Here is a 19,319-nt window from a genome sequence, read left to right as displayed (position 1 = left end):
GTTTCTTTCAAAACCTTGGAAAGACTTTAAATATATAAATATTAGCCAACATTCTGTATACATCTCTATTCGTAGATTCCCCTGAGAATGGAGGGTTTCCACAGCAGTCACCAAGGTGATTTCCGGGAGGGTAATCTCTCATAATTCAAGCCGGATGGATTCACCCGAAATCAAATCAGCTTCCCAGACTGTGAGCTGAGGAGGCAATATCCCAGCGCAATTCTTCATTGACCTACATAGCATTTCTCCCTGACAGTTCCTTCCCCCTCCACACCTCCCTCCCTCCCTCCCTCCACTGCTTTGCCCTGATCTCGGGGGCTTCTCCTTGTGTATTTGATGATGAGCAGCACAGGACTCATCATCTCAACCTCCAAAGTGGCATAAAAAAAATGGACCAAGTGGAGAATTTCCATAACCTACCTGCAAAAAAATATATATCTGCACCCAAATTGGATTCTGCGAGGCAGTTTGGGCGGTGGCTTTCCAGAAATGTAATTAAGCATCAAAGACAATCGCAAATCTGTGAGTCTCCAAAAAATGATCGCTTGATTAGGTATCGAAGATTGGGTAATTTACATCCATGATGATGTGAAATTGGGGTGCTGCAAGAGGTGTGTGAGCGACGCACACACACACACACACACACACACACACACACACACACACACTTTCACAAACACGCACCCATCCATTTGCAGCTAAACCCTGTCACATGTGCAGACGCTCGTACAGACCCACACACACACCCAGAGACAGACAGTAGGCTCCCTCATCATTAATTCAGGAGACATCACTCTCACCCTCCTTCTGCCCCTGAGAAACTCTCGATGCTTCCCAGCAACATTATGCATATTTATTCATACAGCTTCCCCGCTTCACTAAATGTCACTGTAAATGTTTCTACGTCTAATGACGCCATTTCTTTATGTTTTTGTTCTTTCCCTTTTCCCCCGCCTTCCTCCTCCTCTTCCTCTGTGTTTCCCCTTGCCTCCGTCTGAATTGAGGAATATCCCTGAAAACGTTTCAGGTCGGTTGTTCTTTCTTTATTACCATAATGTCTCCAAACTTCAGAAGCTCTTTATTCAGCCCTCCGCTAATTCCATTCACACTTAGTTTCACCTCGCCCAAACGCCTCAGAGGAGAAACGCTGCCTTTGTAGCAATTACTCCAGACCTTGATCTGACTGAGCCTCCCCTTCTACCACCTCTGCCACCACCCCGCCTTTCAAGAGTCAGCGTTGCGGGGATTGCAGCTCTCCTCTGTTTCCCATGTCTTCACCCAGAGCCTCAGAAAGGGACTGTAAGGGAGCCAGCTCACTTCATCCCCTGTTTATCTTTTCCCCCTTTTGTTTTCTGATCCATTCACCTCCCTCTCCTCTCTCTCTCTCTCTCTCTCTCTCTCTCTCTCTCTCTCTCTCTCGCTCTCTCTCTCTCTCTCTCTCTCTCTCCTTGTGTCTCTCTTTCTCTCTCTATCCCTCTCCCTGCTCTCCACCTCCTGTCTCACACAAACACGCACATGTGCATTCCACATTCCTCCAAAACAAAAAAGGATTACAACACAACGACAGAGGTTGGAGGAGTGTCCTTTGTGCCGGCAAGCCTGCTCAAGAGTGAGTGAAATATTCTGGGGCTAGTAATTATACACAGCCGCCGAAAATTGTCAAAGAGGTACAGTACAGCAGCTTCTATAGAGTGAGAGCTCTATCGCCCGGTTCACGTGCAGAATAACCTCTTTATTGGTTGTCATGGAGGAGACAGTGGATCATAACATGACAAATGGGGAAACAGTCTTTTAAAATGTTCATGGTCTGCACCTCTAATCCACTTTGTAATGCAGTGGAATGGGACGGCAAGGGTTAAGGTTATTTGCCACCTCACACTGAACATAAGTATACGCGGTGACGTCCCTGACGCACTCTCTGACAGTCAGAAACTTGCTGTTATTACAGAAGAATCACTGCCAAGATGGATTTGGATAGTGCATATCAAAGGTTGGGGTTTTGTAGCGCATAAATCCAAAAGCTGAAATGGTCTATATGACAGCAGCAGGCAAAACCCAGAGTCTGACCAAAATCAGACATATGTTGGTTGATTTGACATCAGGACTGGCATCCTGCACCCCGTCATTTGAGGGAGCGGGCCCGAAAATATCAGGCTGTGCAGCTGCAAACGGAAAATGGACCAAATCTCTGAATGGGTGGCTCGGCTTATTCCTCAGAAGTTGCTAGTCTGTTTGATTCTCCACAGTAGTGAACTGTTTGGGGTAATGTATGATCTGAATAGTTTTGGTGGGACGTAATATATCTTTGGGGCATTTTGTTAGCTCAGTGGAGGGGTTTAGAAACTTGTTGTGCATGTGTTCCCTTCTTATTCAGGGCTGAAGTGAGACATTTTAGACAGGAAGAAACGGAGGTCCTGAAGAAGATATCCGCCCAATTACAAAGACCATACTGTATTTCATTGTGGTCCAGATTTGATCTTATTCTTCTGTTACCTGTTAAAAGCTGTTCTGCTGATTTGTTTTGCATCAGAATTATTTTGTGTACGACCATCAAAGGGTTTCTCTGCACTTGTTTTAGTCCAACAGAGTATGACGTGCTCACATCCACCCAAACCAACTGAGCTAAACAAGGGATTATTCAGAAACTTGTCACATTAAATCTTACTGATAGACCAAAGAGAGTTTTAAGGGCAGGCAGCACTTTCACGTAGACCAGAGCTTGCCTCCTGTTATAAACCCGCAATTAACATTTCCATAACCATCAACCATATCATTGACACCTTTCCACCTTAGCTGAGAATATTTAGAAACTCATTTGTTTTTAAGATATTGACACTGGATGAGAGAAATATTGGTGTACTCAGGGGTCGTTGAGCATTGCCCACTTTTCTTTTGAGTGGTAGAGTTGCTTTTGTAATGTGTTGGGCTATTAAGAGCATCCAAAACGTTTTCAGTGCTCTTTGGCATCTAGATTCGACAATTTCTTGAATTGCACTGGTGAGATGGACACCACTTTTCGAAATATATTCCCCCGTTAAGTGCTCATGGACATTCTTTGGATTCTGCTGGCCATAATGTACAATTCACTCATGAACTTTTCAGGAAGGCCTTAATGCTCTGAATGGAAACATCATTTATCCTGTGTCTTTATTCAATTTGTCACCTGTCAGTAACGTCCAATCGAAAACAGCACAAACAAGTGTTTAAATCATATCTGAATTCTCGACCACTAACTCCAGAAACTGACCTTCGAGCAGAGCTGCAGGTACAATGCTCACTCGGACTTTCTGCCAAACGGTTTGAACCTGAACATTTCACTCTGACTCACTCACTTTGGTGAATAAAGGGCAGGCTAATGAAATCAAGTCCGCTGCACAGGAGCCGTAAAATGTCTGCTTTTGTACCAGAGCTAATTATTCATCGGGGCTTTACTAAAGATTAGTGCGGATAAATATGAAGAAGCAAATCCTTTAAATGGCTCTTTTATTGTCCCCCTACAATCCCCCCCTCATTTTAGATATGGCACAGGCAGGCACCCTTGTGAAATGACTCTAAGCCATTGTTCCCGTGTTATCCTGAAGACACGAAAGGCTAGTTAGTGCTGCCTTTGATAGAGATGCCCGCCACCATTTTAACATTTGTGTTATCAGCGAGGCTGAGAATTGTCAGGGCTGGGATGGGAATAAAGCCACTCGATCCTCGGTCTCCCTCTCTCTAGGAAGGAAAAATAATAATGTGCCGGGATTGTAGGCTTATCTTGCTCTATTGTACCACAAAAACTTTTCAAAGAGACATCTCAATACATGATGTGCATAAAACATGTCATCCCCCTGAATTGAAGTACTACTTGCAAGAGGGCAACTCAGTGATTTGCTACATTTTAGAACAGGGAGATGATAACATGTAACACACAGTTCAAATGACTGTTACACCGTAAGGAAGACGAGAAGTGTTAAGGCTGATGCATGGGAAGACTGGCTAAAAAAAATGATTTATATTAATGATTATATCCACAGAAACCTGTCATCGGTGCACTTGTTTGTAAACCCAGCTGTGGACTCTCAAAGGCAAAGAGTGAGGTGAGCCTGTGGAGAAGCGGGTGGTTCTCTCAGTGTTGGGAGAAGTTTGGCTTCGGGGCTTTCTGTTAGAAAAAAGTTGAAGAAACAACAGCTTTCAACAGTTTGGTTTAGTTAAGAACTACCATGTCATGTTTGAGAAAAGTTCATGGTTTGGGGGGTTAGACAGACCCTTTCAAAACTTTACCCACATCCAAAGTATTTTTCTTGAAGTCTTGAAGGGAACCTTCTCCTATGTGCTGCTCACCAGCTCTGATGCCCCCTACAGGGCAGAAGGCTCCTAACCACAGAGACCTGCAGCTGGAAGCCTCCAGTTATTGCAGTCGATTGTGCTCCAGCAGCAGATAAGTCACGCAGCGCTGAATCCTCAAGGCCTGGTGACAGAGGTTAGAGAAACAGGATTGGGGAAGTTTCAGCTAAATGAAGCCGAATCCTGTTTCAGTTCCTCTCACAGGAGAGTTGCACAATGGGGAAAATTAATATGAATGGGGGTTTTCACTGGAAGTTTCGCTGTCTCTAATGTAAACTCTAAAGAAACATCCACTTTCATAATAACTTCTATCAGAGATCTATCTGGGCCTTCTTTGAAATAAGGGGTTTCAGATGAATGCACTATTTGACAGGGTCATTCATCTTTGAAACTTTGGAGACTCCTGCACTAACATAGTTCCTCCTCTTTTTTAGACCTCTGGAATCCTTCTGTGTCACCCTTTTATATCTATATTGTCCATGGTGTCACCCCAAGAGTCAATTTGTCCTCCAAAGGTTGTTTTTTTATTCTTATCTGTGGTTTTTAATCAAAAATAATAGGCTTGAAACGGGGACTTTATTTGAATCATTGTTTACTTACTTGTGTGGATCCACTCACTGACATCTATAACGTCAATGAATCCCAGATCGTGTACAGAAAGACATGCTGTCATTCATGCGTCTGTGTGTATTTTTAGTGCAGGCTGAGATGGGTGACACACACACGCACACACACACACACACACACACACACACACACATACACACACACACACACACACACACACAGAGAGAGAGCAGCTTCTTTGTTCATGGAAGCAGCCCTGTGCACTCAGTGAGTCCCGTGGGCCCATAAAGACTCCCAGAAACCAGTGCATCAGCCCATATAGGCCCTCTACAGTATCCTTATGATATTGCTGTGACTTGAAGTGATGCTCAGCAGAACTTCATGCACTTATTGTGTTTTATTGAGATCACTTTAATCATCCTATCTTATAGCCACTCGTGTATGTAGTTACAGGTCTGCTGGATGTCTGTGTCCTATCGGGTGTCTACACTTCCACATAAGGGCAGATAAGAAAGAGTGAGCGAGTGACTCAGGGTAAAAAGACGGATTCACTCACAGGGCAGATTCAGACACGTCATCGGCTTATAGCATATTTTATGTCTGTGTGACTTTCTGACTCGTCCAGCAGACAGACCGATGGAGGCAGCTGGGGGGGGATCTGCATCTTGATTGCGAAGACACCCCCTCCACTTACCAGCACACACACACACACACGAACGCACGCACACAACCACGCGCGCCCTCGTACTCATCCCTCGTAAAGGGGCGTGTGGCGCCGGCAGGGACTCAACCCCTCTTCTCGTGCATCAGCGGAGGAGCCGAGAGCCGTGGCGCGCAGAGACACGGACGCGGGGGGGAAACTTACAATAGATCTGAGACGACTTTTCCCTTTTTTTAAATCTGTTCTTGTTTGCCTCCCCTTGGCATTTTGTTTGGGACCGTCTACTTGGTCAACACTGACCGGGGTGTCACTTACTGTGGCTGCGCTGAATAGGAACCAGCGATACAAGGAGAGCCCGAGAGATCGGCGGGGAGGAGAGTGGTCTGCACGCCGAGAGGAGAGCGCGAGTCTCCGGGCTGCGGCTGTGCGTCTTTGCGCTGTAGGGAGCCGCAGGACCGGGTTGGAACCGGGCGCTGTGGTGGTTCCACGGCTCTTTTTTAAGGGGGTGTTTGAGGAATAACTTGGACTTGGTTTTGAGGGGACGATTGTTGTGACATTTGTCCAGCAGAATCGGAGGAAGCCTGTCAGATTGTACACTCTGCTCCACGCATGTTGGAAGTGGAGAGAGGAGGGCTGGATGCCTGCGGGTTTGCGAGTCCTCAAGGCGCAGGTGAATGCAGCTCTTTTTTTTTTTTTACTCATGCGTAAGATGCAAAAAAAATATCTTAGAATAAATTTATTTTCATCATTTTATCATGTAGCCTACAGCTTTACACATCTACCTGATATGATCCCACTATTGTTTCCAGCCTCCTTATATTTTAGTTCTAAAATGTGGAAATTACAGCGTATATGTGCTATTAAAAGTAAGTTTCTTCAGAACATACCACTGTTGTACACTGTGTTTGTGCAGCAGTGTTACTGTACAGGGCTGCATGTGCTGATGGAGGTTTCTGAACACAAGCCGGCTCCTCTCGGAGGTTATGTTTATTTTTGTGCACCATGACCGTAAGGGCAGCCTGAAGTCAAAGACCCCCACGCTCCTTTAATTTACGCTTTAATTGATTTTCCCTAAATTACAAAGTGCCACTTTTAATGGTGTCACTGCTGTGGAACGGGGGTTAAACCGTCGGCGCATCTGGGGAAGCTACGGGCGCATACATTCAAACGACCCGGAGCAATAAAGAACTGTTTAAATGATTGTTCTTTTTCTATTGTTTAGATCCTGAGTAAAACCAATTGTGCTAAAAATACACAGCCTATGGATATGTTTCTATCCAAATTGGGGAATCATTCGTGTGGGGGACCGATGGATTAGGAGGCGCAGGAACTTCTTTTTATAGGCACTACCTCAGTTTGTCACATATAATGATGAGTCCCAGATAGAAGCGGAGGAGGACATCCAGAGGAAATACCCCCTACAGTATTAGTCATAATCCACCCTTGCAATTCCCTAAAACTAGATATGCTTTATCGCTTCGCATTTTCTCCAAACATCCCCAAAATCCTCAATATTTGGGGAGAAATATTCCTAGAGGGAGACATGTTGTGTTACTACATCTGCCATTTATGTGCAGCTCCTTTTTGTAAGGGAAGATAGGGGGAGGAGGGAGGGAGGGAGAGAGGGAGGGGAAGAGAGAGTGAGTGAGTAAAAGAGAGAGAGAGAGAGGGAGACAGAGAGTCATGTCACTTAACGGACTGCTGGCGCTCTGTGACTCAGTGTGCTGCTCCGCGTTCATATAAAGACGCGCGGCTTCTACCCACTATAGGTTATAGCTGTTTGTTATCAAGTCATATACACACCTCCTCCAGCCCCACCACTCTGATTCTACAGCGGTGGAGTGGTCTCAGTGTTGGGGATCGGTGTCTGTGCGCCTTTACACTCGTGTTTATATCGGTTAAAACCAGATTCGGGGAATGTCCGTTACGCACGGCAGCGGCAAGCATTCCTAACCTGCTCTGCATCTGTTTCCTCCAACTCCGCAGCCAAGGATTACCCCCAGCCCGGCCATCGTTTGACGGACTAAGGACACAAGTCAGGAGCGGTGTCATTTCTCTATCGTTTCTTCGTGCGCTTTGGCGTCTTTGGAGAGGATATGGCACGGCCGGCACTGGAGAGGGGAGCGCAGCCGGCACAGGCGAGAGGAAACCGGAGCTGAATGACAGGATGCCAGCGACCTGAGCCCGCACTCAGATCACTCCCGTCTGCGCTAAAAAGACACACTCTCTGCTTTTCTTTGACGAGTTAAGAGGAGAACAAGAAGAAGAATACTTACCAACAAAAAAAAAAGAGAGACGTTTTTGGAGGAGTTTAATTTTAAAAAGTTTTTTGTATGCGTAATTTTATTTTTGGGGTGATTAAAAACAAGGATGCATTGTGGATTAGTCTTGATCCTGTTCACGGGAATCCTCTTGGTGGTCAAGGCTTTCAAAAACGGTAAGTGTGACATCTGATATGTATTTAAGTAAATCTTTTATGTACACTGCAAGGCTACTAATCCCAATATTTTTTTAAAAGATAAGCTCAGCCTGATCCCCACTGATCTCCTGGCAAACCCGCAAGTCGCTCACCTGCCCAGTCTGCCAACACGGGGAAATAAATCTTAGTCTCTGTCAGTTCTGTAGACTTCTTGCTTAACGCGTTTTTTGAGATTGCATTGTCTCTCTCTTTTAACAGTGTTTTTTATATTTGTCATTGTTTGACTCTTTGTTGAATTTTTTAAATATTCCATTTTAGTTTCTTGGAATAGGCTGTGGTGGAGTTTATAGTAAATGCTTTGATAATCTCCTATTATGCCGCTTAAATATTGAATGAGTTTACTTTTATTTACTCAATATTAATTTCTGATAATTTGTGAGATCTTTTAAAAAGTTTTCTTTAGAATTAAGAATCGGTTTTCGTTCAGCAGTAGTGACAAGCGGTAGTTTCCAAACTCTGGTGTTCAGAGAGTCAGGCCAATTTCTGAACTTCCCCAACTTCAATAATCTCGCAGCATCAATTTTAGTTTCAACCTCGCGCTGTCCCTCCTTGTCAGTCGCTTAATTCCGTCAGAGCAGGTCAGGCTGGAGCAGCAGATGCTAGAGACTTTTATAATGAAATGATGAATAGAAGCGCAAATGAAGATGTATGCGAGCAGCGGCAGCAGCGGGCCTCTGGAAAACAAAGGATTAACCCGTCTGATGATGACATGCGCTGTTTAAAGTGATTTAAAGCAATAGCCCGTAGGACTTTGTGACTGTTGGCTTCAGCAGAACTAAAGTTCCCTTGAAGTTTTTTAATTTACAGCGATTTCTAAACAATAATAAAAGCTTCCCATTTTATTACTGTGTGTAAGTCCCTCATTAAACCGGTGTCTACTTCATGGGCTCAGTCTTATATTCTGTTTGTATTAAAATTATTGTTAATGAATTGTAACATTTATATTTTAAATATAATAATAACAATAGAGAATAACAAAGTGAATCGACACTGGGATATTTTTGAGACATTCTTAGATAGTTAGATATGGTTGTTTGTGTGTTTGCGTTTGGCACTGAGCTGAACAAGATTTCCGTTTGTATTGTTGTGGTGAAAGTCTTGTTTTCTCCTCCTTCTGCTTTTAAAGAGTTTCTTTTTATTTCCCCCCACTCCGCTCTGCAGATAAATGTGGAGGCAACATCCGAATCTCAAACGCCAACTACCTCACGTCGCCCGGATACCCCATGTCTTATCCCCCCTCTCAGAGGTGCGTGTGGGTGATATCGGCGCCTGGCCCTCACCAGCGGATCCTCATCAACTTCAATCCGCATTTCGATCTGGAGGACCGGGAGTGCAAGTAAGAGCAGCACCACTTCTTGAATATGCAAAGCAGATGTGGTTTTTGGCCCCTAAAACTAATTCATTCATTCAATCCCCGGGTCCTCAGTCTCATTTTGAAGTGGGTTTAATGAGGGATAGAGTGAAGCCTCTTATAAACATAGTTAATCTTACTTTATTTTATTTCTCAACAATTGGATAAACAATCGAACAGTTTTAGCAGTTGAACAACCATCTAAAATCCATTGTTTAAAAGTACATATCATTAAACTCTTACTTTATTTTGGGAACCACAACACGAGAATAATCCAAATCACGCAATAACATGATATTTCTTTCTGTGTGCTGGGTTGTTTACATGTGAGTTTGTCTCATGTACATGTGAGGTTTTATTGCATTTACGTGCGTGTGTGACTCTCGTGCCTCCCTTTCCCACATGCCTATTGCACATGAAACTGCGCCATCTAGTGTTCACAGCCTCTCTGAAAGTGTGTTCATGTGATCCGGCTCTGGCACCACTTAGGGCGCCAGGAATGTCTCACCCCTACCATTTGGTTTTGGAATGTTCCTGCTTTTCCTCCTGGTAGAGTGAAGTCATTGGGGCATAATATTGATTTGAAGTGCAGTGCTTATGCAGAAGGCATCGGGGAGAGAGAGCGTGTAGCTAAGAAAACCACCAGAGTCCATTAACTGTCGCTATTCTTTATGCTGCACGGAAAAAAGAATGGCCATCTTAATAAAGCATTCACTCTCATTTTCCCTCTTAAAATCCCATTATTCTCCAAACAAGTGAGACATTCCAAGAATTGGAGACATTAAAGAACAAATCTCTTTTTAAATCAGCACTCATTCTGTTAATGTCAGAGTTGGAAAGAAGGACAATTATCTGCCCTCTCTTGGATTTGCTTTTACTTCGATATTAACTCAAATGGAGGACAAATTAGCCCCTTTAAGTAAGATTTATTAGTCCCACCGATCCGTATTTGACTTGTAGCCACAAACTGTCACCTAGCGAAAGGCTAAGCAGCTATCCTTCTGTCAGATAGATGGTTTAAGCAGATGAAACCGGAGACAGACAGTAATGTGATGAGCCTGTGTCAGTGTGGGTGCCCCGAGGTGAGCCTTGCCTGGGCAGACCGCCTCCCTCTGATTGCCTGTCTGTGTGTCTGTGATTGTGTGTGGTTTTTTGGTGCGTGTGTCGGTGCCTCTACCCCGCTCCGTCTCAGCTGTTTGTTTACGCTGCAGGGCTCGGGAGAGTACAGGGCTTAGCTGGATCTTGTTACTGAATCCCCGTTCCACCCAAAACCTGGACCTTGCGCTTCTTTTGTGCTCCTTGAATGGTTCCTGGATTGGTTTGCAGGGTTTGGTTATTTTCCCTTTTTAATCCCAGATTTCATTCCCACTTTAACCTTCCCTCACTGCTGTCAGTGATTTATGGCAGATTGAATGCCGCTGTCTTTTCGAGGCAGGCTGCGCCTTCATGCTTCTTTTGGGTCCGATTTCAGCACCAGAGGGACCCTTAAACTGGCCGAGATACTGAGTTAGAAACGGAGAGCGAGGAAGGGACAGGAGGAAGGGGGGGTTGCAGTAACAATGCTTGTGCTAATCAAATTAGTCGGGAATGAATTTCCTGTGTCTAAACACACACAGTAAAAAGAATTTAGCCCCGCAGGCTGTAGGAAGGCAGCTTTTTTCCAGGCTGAAAGGAGGGCGGGCTTTGAGTTTTTGCGATCGAATCATGTACCTTTTACAATTAGCTCTGCTCTTTCATTTAGCGTGTTGTGTATTGCCAGTTCATAAATTTGTTAGCAGATGAAGTTTGTGTAGACTATGTGTCTGCATATGTGTTTGTATCACTCCTTCTCACTCATCGTTTTTTTTCCTTCTATTTGCATATTTCCTATTTGCATATTAATTACATTTGGAACAGCCTCTGTAATAACAATAGTACGTCCAGAGGACCTTCCTGCCTCGAGGAGCTAACAAACAGCCCGGGCTGTGAAACTTAAGTAAGGTTCCGATTCATGCGGGCCACTCAAGAGATTGCACCGGAAAACGGGGTCATCCTGACCTACAGCTTTTTCCTATTTTTAACACGGGCGTGCCTTTTCATTTTTAATGTTTTAATAGAGTGGTTTTCATGGAACTTCAGTCTCACGTCACAATACATTCCACCTTGTGCGCCTTCTCTATTTTACTCTGTTTTCTTCCCTAATTTCAAATTATGGGACGTGTAACATGAGGGGATAGGTTATTGTGATAACCGCTGACAAGGCATGTCCCTGGTAACTCGATTATAAGCAAGAGAATAGTCACTTATACATCTGCAGACAGTAGGGTATGATTTGTTTTGGAGCCATCAGACTCCCTGTCGCAGCTCCACTCACCAAATCTGCCCTTACATAATGGAAACTGATGAGATCCAGAATGGCTTCCTTATCTGATGGACTGGCAGAGTGGGTGGAGGCGCAGGAGGGGTGGGGGTGCGACAATGCATGCTTCAGTGCACTGCCTTGCAATCTAATTAGTGGGCAAATGGAACACACATGTCCCACATGTCCCCCAACATGGCTGTTATCAGCAAACCAAACAAGAAGCACTCAAAGTGGTGCTCGTAGAAGAAAAACAACCTTTTCTGAGTGGAGTCTGGCCGCGGCCGTGTTGTTGCACGTGTGCACGGCCCTGGACAGGTTTGTTTGGGGGAGTGCAGAGGCCTGTATCCTGAGAGCTGGAGGAGGAAAACACTTCATCACAGAGATAAGGACACTAAGTGAGCCCTGTGATTCTGAATGCAGAACGTGTTTACCTTTCACGCGCCGCTGTAGACTTTCACAGAGCAGAGATTCAGGGGCCACCCTCTCCACTTTCTCATAGCCAATGAGACAAAAGCGTAGCCGGCATCAAAGCAAATATTTGGAGTCAATTAGCTCGGAAAATCCGTGGGATGAGCATCTGAGCTGAGGTGAAAAATTCAGGTAAATAGATCTGCTGTCGCTGCGCTCACACCCCATGAACCCATTCTCTTCCTGTCCTCCATCTGATCAGGTCGGTCAGGCTCATCTGGCTGTGGGCGGACTTGTCAACTGAAGGAAAAATTGGGGTTTCAGTGGATTTGAGTGTGAACAAGTGACAGACAGATTTCACATGGGGCAGACTGAAGGGCAATATATCCAGTTTTTACACAAATATTTTCCTATAGTCTGATAAAGTTAGAGCTTCTAGACTTTTGAGCTCACTTAAACCTAGAGAAAGACCTAGAGAGTGTTCCATCCTGAGCTGCAGGCTGTTTTCCCCAACCTCCTTCTCTCCTGCTGACATGAAGAGGTGAACCTGCTTTCTATAGATATGATGTACTCCTGACAACATCATGAATCATAGATGGCATCGGATATATGCTGACCAGACCAGAAAACAGTTCCCGCACTTCTCTGGCACAGCCTCTGGAAGCCAGCGAGTCAGTCGAGGCGGCATTGTGTTGTTTCGGAGGAGCAGACGCGAGGGGTTAAAAACACAGTGGGATAGTGTCTCCTTCTTCTCTGTCTGGATGGTATTTTTTGGACCTCGCAGAAATTCCACTGTGACAGTCCGTGCAGTGGGCGGTGGGGGGTTTCGGAGATGTATGGCAGAGTGGTACTAAGCAGTGGAGATATTTGAGGAATGTCTTCTCAAACACCCTTTTGTGGGGGAGATTATGTAGAAAGTCAGCAAGAGTCTCCTGCCTGGCTATGCATCAAAAGTCTGCTCGAAAAGCACATTTCTCTTCTTTTTTTTTATTGTCTCCTTTCTCTGTCTCCTTCCACCCCGCTCTCCTGCTGAGCAGCCCCTGTGGAAGGCAAACATTCTCTGCTGTGCACCCTCTACAATAGACATCCTGCCTGCCCTGGCATTCCTGACCAGGCTCGGACTCTAGAGATGACTAACAGGAGCTTGGGAAGGGGAAGTGCAGAGTATTGTTCTAGATCTATAGTTGGCTCTTTCTTTCTCATGTGGCATCCCACCAGCTCCTCTCATATGTTCATAGAGCAGAACAAAGAGGGCCACCTGTTCCCTAAGTGAGAGTGGACAGAGGAGGCTTTAGGGAAAGGATCCTCTTGGTGACTTTCCTTAATTCCCCTGTTCCCCCTTCCACCTGAATAGCAGCAGTGCCCAGATAAAGCGCAGTGGAGCTTCACAGCTGGGGAGTAAGGAGCTGTGACTCCTCCCTGCATTTGAAAACAGCGGCTTCTCCCCACTCACTGCTCTCTCACACTCCCCTGCAAGGCAACCATGGGCAAATAAGGAGAAGTGGGCCGTGTGACCATTTATCAGCCGTTGTCATGGAGGAAAATAAATACGGCAGGAACGCAAAGAGAACCTTTTTTTTTGTAACAAGGCTGGAGGCTTTTAAAGAGGGGAAGTGCTGTGACCTGCAGGGGCCGAGGGGACGAGGCCTCAGAGTGACACGGATTGTTGGAGATACTTATGGCCTGTTAGCGGGCATTTATTTCTGTTGTTGATGTGTGCCTCTCTTCAAAGTGCGTGTCAGAGCACATACACGCAGGGGGAGTTGAAAGCGTCGCCGTGGAATAGGCACAGCAAAACAAAGAGTGCCTACGGCGACACCACTTCTTTTAACTACCGGCTTTGACAAAAGCGGCTGAAATTATGCACCTTGCATTTCCCACAGCTATAGACTCCCACAGCTCACAACAATGGAAATCAAATTACACCTGAAATTACATTGCGCTTGAAAAAATAATTGCTCGTCAAAAGCGTCTCAAAGAGCAACCCACTTTGAATTTATCTTGTTTGAACTCCACAGCAATTACTCCAAACCCTTGTTTTGTCAGCACGGTAAAACTTACAAAATTACTTCGCCGCTTAAATTTCTGTATGCAATATTTCTATTCTATTGCCTATCTGCAAACATGACCGTTTATGATGCAAGCGAGCCATTCAAAGCGAATGACAGCTGCAGAGCTGATAAATGTAACGCTTCGACCTTGTTAATTAACCAGAGGGCAGGAAAGACAGGACAGCAGATAGAGATGTTGCATCAGAAAGCCGTTGACCTTCACTGTCATTACTCTCTCTCTCTTCTCCTTCGTCTCTTTGAAACATAAAGGGTTACTCCCTGGCTAATGAGCAGGATTAAAGTAGGTCTGTGCACATGTGTGCTTGCATGCATGCAGTACGTGTGTGTGTGTGTGTGTGTGTGTGTGTGTGCAAGTGACCGTCAGGTTGAGGGTCTTTTTTTTTTTCTCCTTCTTCATCTGCCAGTGAAGTGTTTCACCTTGGCTGTGGTTTGGAAGGGCAGCCTGATTGAAAAGCTTTCTGGCTGTGGCATCTGCCATCCTCCCCACTGCTCTGTCACCACTTTGATTCATGCACAACCTGACCACAACCGGGAGGCGAGCCACTCTACCTCACAGCGGGAGGGAGGTCCACTTCACAGTGGAGGAGTAGGAAAAAAAGCAGCGAGTGAGGAAGGGAGGGAGAGGAAGAGAGACAGAGACAAGACAAGGCCCGTGCTCATAAATAACCTGCTGGATACTCAGTCACATATCTGAAGCAGCACAAAAGCATCATACAGTCTCATGTGTCTGCCTGTTTTGTCTTTCATCTCGATGGAGGAGAGTGAACAGCTTGTGTTTGCCAGGGATTGAGTGTCACTAAGCTGTTTCTGGCAAACGGCTGGTGATTTTTCCTTTTCTTCGACGACTTCTTTTTCTTTCCAAGCCCAAACCGACACAAGTCTCCCTATATGGAAGTTTCTTGTGGAATGGAGTCGCGGCCCACGCATCTAAGAGATGTCAGGCGTATGCTCTTTTACTTTTTTATCCAAAACAGATTGCTAGAAAAGGAGCCGTATGGAGAGGCTGCTGATTAGAGGACAACATTTGATAATCTCAGCTCTCTATCTGGACACGCATTTATTGACTGCAAGAAAATTCATACTCGTTTCCCTTCCTGTGCCGATGAAAAAGCATTAAACACTGGGGCTGCAATTCAATTACGCGTTTCTGTTTCCAAAGGACAGTTGGCAATAAGCACCATCTCCCCCCCTCTCTCTGCCTCATATAATATAATTAGCAACAGGTTTTCCTCTCTCGCCTTGTTTTTTCCTCTCCATCAATTGCTGATTTCTCAGTTTATGAGTCTTCATGGGTAAACACAAGAAGTGATACAGAGGGTGAGATGATTAATAATAATTTGAATTCATGATATGTAGGTTACAGAGAAGTTGCAGGTCGTGGATTACTTTCGAACACTATCTCCTATATCTCCTATGTCTCACTCGTCCACAGGAGAAATGAGAGTCTTCTTGGTTGAATTGATGAAGGAGTTCTGGATGCTTTTACACATTGTGTCCAGGCTTGTCAGACATGTTTCCTTCAGTGGTCTAACCTTGAATGGGGCTCATGATTTTGATTGATGGGGCTGTGCTCCTACGCAGCCTGTTTTTCCCCCTCCCTAACACCCCGGTGCTCACAGATTCACGAGGGGTGACCGGCAGGAGGGGGCCACAACAGCCACAGCGTTCTTTACTCAAACAATCAAGCGAGTCCCTGAAGGGCCTCAGGGTGAAGTAAAGTTTGTTTGCAATGGGTAAGAGGGTAGGTAGGTAGGAAGTGAAGCCATGGACTCTCCTGTCTCCGCGCCAGATCCCTGGGGTCATTTTCGGTTACTGTGTTTGCGCTCAGCAGGCTTTCGTGGCCTGCTGGTGTTTCGCCTCCACTCAATTCACCCCACCCCACCTGATTATGTCGGGGTGGCAAGCAGACAGTGATTGATGGGGCGGTACCCCACCGCTCTCTGATTGAGTCAGAGCACTCACAATCCCTCACTTTGTTTGTCCTTCGCTTGATCTCTCCTCACTAGATTGGCTACACCAGTTTGGTCTTTCTTTTACACCACAGCCACCGCTCCTTTTTTTTTTTCTCACGGCTTTAATTCTTTTGTTCGATGACAGTAATTGTCAAAAAAGGAGTGTAAATTTAGCCCCAAGGCAACCGTTTGTGGCATTATCACAGCAGGGTAATCCTGAAATAGTTATTAGAAGCCCTCATGTCTGGCTCTGTGCCCGGCCGGCCTCTTCCAGAATGACCCCTGCTTGGAAAAAGTGACAAGAAGGCTCGGCATACTTACTTACACAATCTCACCAGGAAGCAGAAGGAAATGATACTACTGAGACTGACTTCCTCCCAAGTTGACGGGAAACTTTGATCGTGGGGCCTGAAGTTGGAAGAGTCACCTTGCTCTCCATATGCTGGCCAGGGCTGGCTGGCCATCAGCACTTAGCTCAGCCCCGTAATGCCAAGCATTCCGTCCCTCTGCCCGACACCACAGAGGAGATGCACTGCTTGGCATGTGGCCCTCACAGCGCGGAATGTTTGGCTTTCAAAGTGCTGCATCATTGGAAAATCTGAGTTCTTTGTTCGAAATGAAAACAATGCAGCCATCAGAGGGAAATGTAGGATGTGGTTTTAAACGGTAGATATTGCAACCAACGGCTGATCCGCATTGAAAGGAAATCTGTCAACGAACGATCAACTGTTCTTGAAAATATGCGTCCATTGTAAAAAAAAAAGGAAAAAAGTGTATTTTTAACACCATCCCCTTTCCTCTTCCTGTTAAGAACCAGGAAAAGCTTGTATCGTCTCGAGGTTATTGTGTTGTTTAAGGTCACATGTGTTTGCTGCTGGATGTTTGTGCATGTTTTACACACCGAGGGGGACAATCCCAGTCCTCTACAAGGGTTTTCTCAGGGCCTGCTCCCTCTCCCCTGCTCCCAGCCAAGTGGCTGCATGTCCAGCCAGATGACCGGGTCATCGAGCACTCAGCCCAGACTGCTCTCTCACCCCTCAACCCCAGCCTCCTCCACAGGCTGCAGGGATGACAAAGAGAAGAAAGAGGAGGGGGACGCATGGTGGGGCCAGATGGGTTTTTTAATTGAATAATTCCCAGTGCAGTTATTACCACTATCGCCCTCGAGCCTTCTTTCCTTTGCAGAGCCATGTCAAAGAATCTTACAGCATATACATCACACCACTGGACCTTGCAGTTTTGACAAATGTTTGCCAACCACCTCTATCAGCTGTTTGCACCATTTTCTATTTTAGTTTTTATTCCTTCACCGCTTCCATCAACTCGCATGCCTTCACACTCTTTCTTATTTTGTCTATCTCCCTCAGCAGTCAGTCTTACTTACTTCCTGCCCATTGTGGAGAGGAGAGAGTGTTTTGAATGGCACCCAAAGCTTTACCTCCAACTGACCCCTCGCTCAACTCTGCTCCTCCCTTCCCTTCCCTTCCCTTCCTCCTCTCCTCTCCTTTCCTCCTCTGCTCCTGCTTTCTTTGAACGTGCCCTGCTCCTCTCGCACACGCACACACATATGAGCTGTGTGTGTGTGGTGGGTTGTGCACATTGTCATTGTTGTTGTTTTTTTCTCGTCAGCCCACATAATGTGAAGTCACGTAGCGTTCACTCGGCTAATCTAAGTCCCATGCCAGGCTCATTGGGTCTCTGGCTCAAGGTTGTTTATGGTCATGCACATGTTTCCTCATGTTCCTTCTTGTCACATGGTTCCAGCGCGCCGAATCATAATCATGTGCATCCTACACATGTAGTCATGAACAGGATATCCTGTGATAACCTGAAATAACCTTCATTTTTATGTTTCTATCAAAATAAATGTGATATTGTTCTTGGATGATCAGCGTCATGACTCAGTTCTTTTCTGAAAGGTAACTCCAGATAATTTCAAGATATTATCCGGAGGTGTATGTGACATCGCAAATGTTGGAGTCACTTGCTGTGGACATTCTCTGGAGATTCTTCTGCCAGCCCCTTGTTAAAATGGAAAAAGTCCCCATGTGAGAACACAGCAGGAGATTCTCCTGAAGATTCCCTGCGCAGTGAGTGGGTGCATTGACTGACCAGAGAATCTCCTGCTGTGTTGTTCATATTCGAAAGGCAAACTCCGGAGAATTTATGGACCCCACTGTGCAGACATTCTGGAAACAGCTCATGTGATGATTAACTGAGCTTCAAACAGGGTCTTATTTGTTTCACCGACTTTCATTTAGTTTGTAATGGGAACGAATGAATGTAGCTGTGTTTGATTTGCTACAGGCAGAATGGATTTATATCCTCAAGGCAACTAATTTGGTCCCAACTGTGTTGATAATAGCACCTAAATGAAAATGTCTGCATTGTTTTCTCCAGGTAGTGCTCGCTGGTTCACACTGGTTGCCTCATGACGATTCGTGCCCTCAGAATATGTATATGGTTTGTTTCTCAGAGGTGATTCACATGGGAGCTGTGCCAAATAATATCACGAGTGCCTCTCCTGGGCAGGGGTGTAATATTATGAGAAGTTCTCAAATGTACAGTATATATTGTGAACTGCGATGTAGGCTGTGGGTGCTTTGAGTCTTCATTATACAGTCAGTCTGGTAGAGGCTGCCTTGTGCTCCCTCTGTGCAGGCCGTGCATGTATTCCTGCAGCTGAGTCCCACAGGAGCCTCTGAGAGGGAGTAGGTGATAAGAGCGGGGAGGGGACAGTTTGTTTAAAAGACAGTATCAGGCCCGATATACTGCATTGTCCCCTTTCTCCCAGTGCCCTGATATTTTTACCCTTGACCTCTGATTGTTATGACGACGAAGCATCATTTGAGCCGTGCCGCAGACCCCTGTTGAGGAGTCCCTCTTCTCTCACCTCTGCCTGCCCTCCTCTCCTGTGTAATCTAAGATCCTCTCAAATGTCAAGGTGGGACAAATGGGTGCCATTCCCTCCTGTAATGGCCCCAGAAATGGGCTGGAGTGTTTCCCTTTCCCTCCCTCTCTTTGTCTCTTTCCTCTTTCAGAAAACATGCGGGCCTTTTCATCCCTTTCTATCTTATTGCATGGCTTTCTTTCTTTGTATTTTTCAGACTCTCATAGCAATTTCCTGCTTTTCTTTTTTGGCCTTTTGTAAATTGAATCACA

General features: G+C 45.5%; 1 protein-coding gene across 4 annotated transcripts in view; it reads left to right on the top strand.

Moving 5' to 3' along the window:
* Positions 1-19,319, top strand: part of nrp1a (neuropilin 1a) — a 77,010-nt gene that overhangs the window by 11,778 nt on the left and 45,913 nt on the right. For 2 of the 4 annotated variants that reach the window (XM_053412041.1, XM_053412038.1), the window contains exons 1-2: positions 7,229-7,991; positions 9,195-9,369. In XM_053412041.1, the coding sequence (XP_053268016.1) occupies positions 7,925-7,991; positions 9,195-9,369 (242 nt within the window). In that variant the 5' untranslated portion in view covers positions 7,229-7,924. Of the gene's footprint in view, positions 1-5,699; positions 6,225-7,228; positions 7,992-9,194; positions 9,370-19,319 lie in introns of those variants that run through there. The other 2 variants (XM_053412039.1, XM_053412040.1) reach the window with 2 other exon arrangements.

This window comes from Pleuronectes platessa, chromosome 20 (assembly GCF_947347685.1).
Source record: "Pleuronectes platessa chromosome 20, fPlePla1.1, whole genome shotgun sequence".
Taxonomy (NCBI): Eukaryota; Metazoa; Chordata; class Actinopteri; order Pleuronectiformes; family Pleuronectidae; genus Pleuronectes; species Pleuronectes platessa.
The sequence above is the reverse complement of the archived record's forward strand: the minus strand, read 5'-3'. Positions and strand labels throughout refer to the sequence as shown.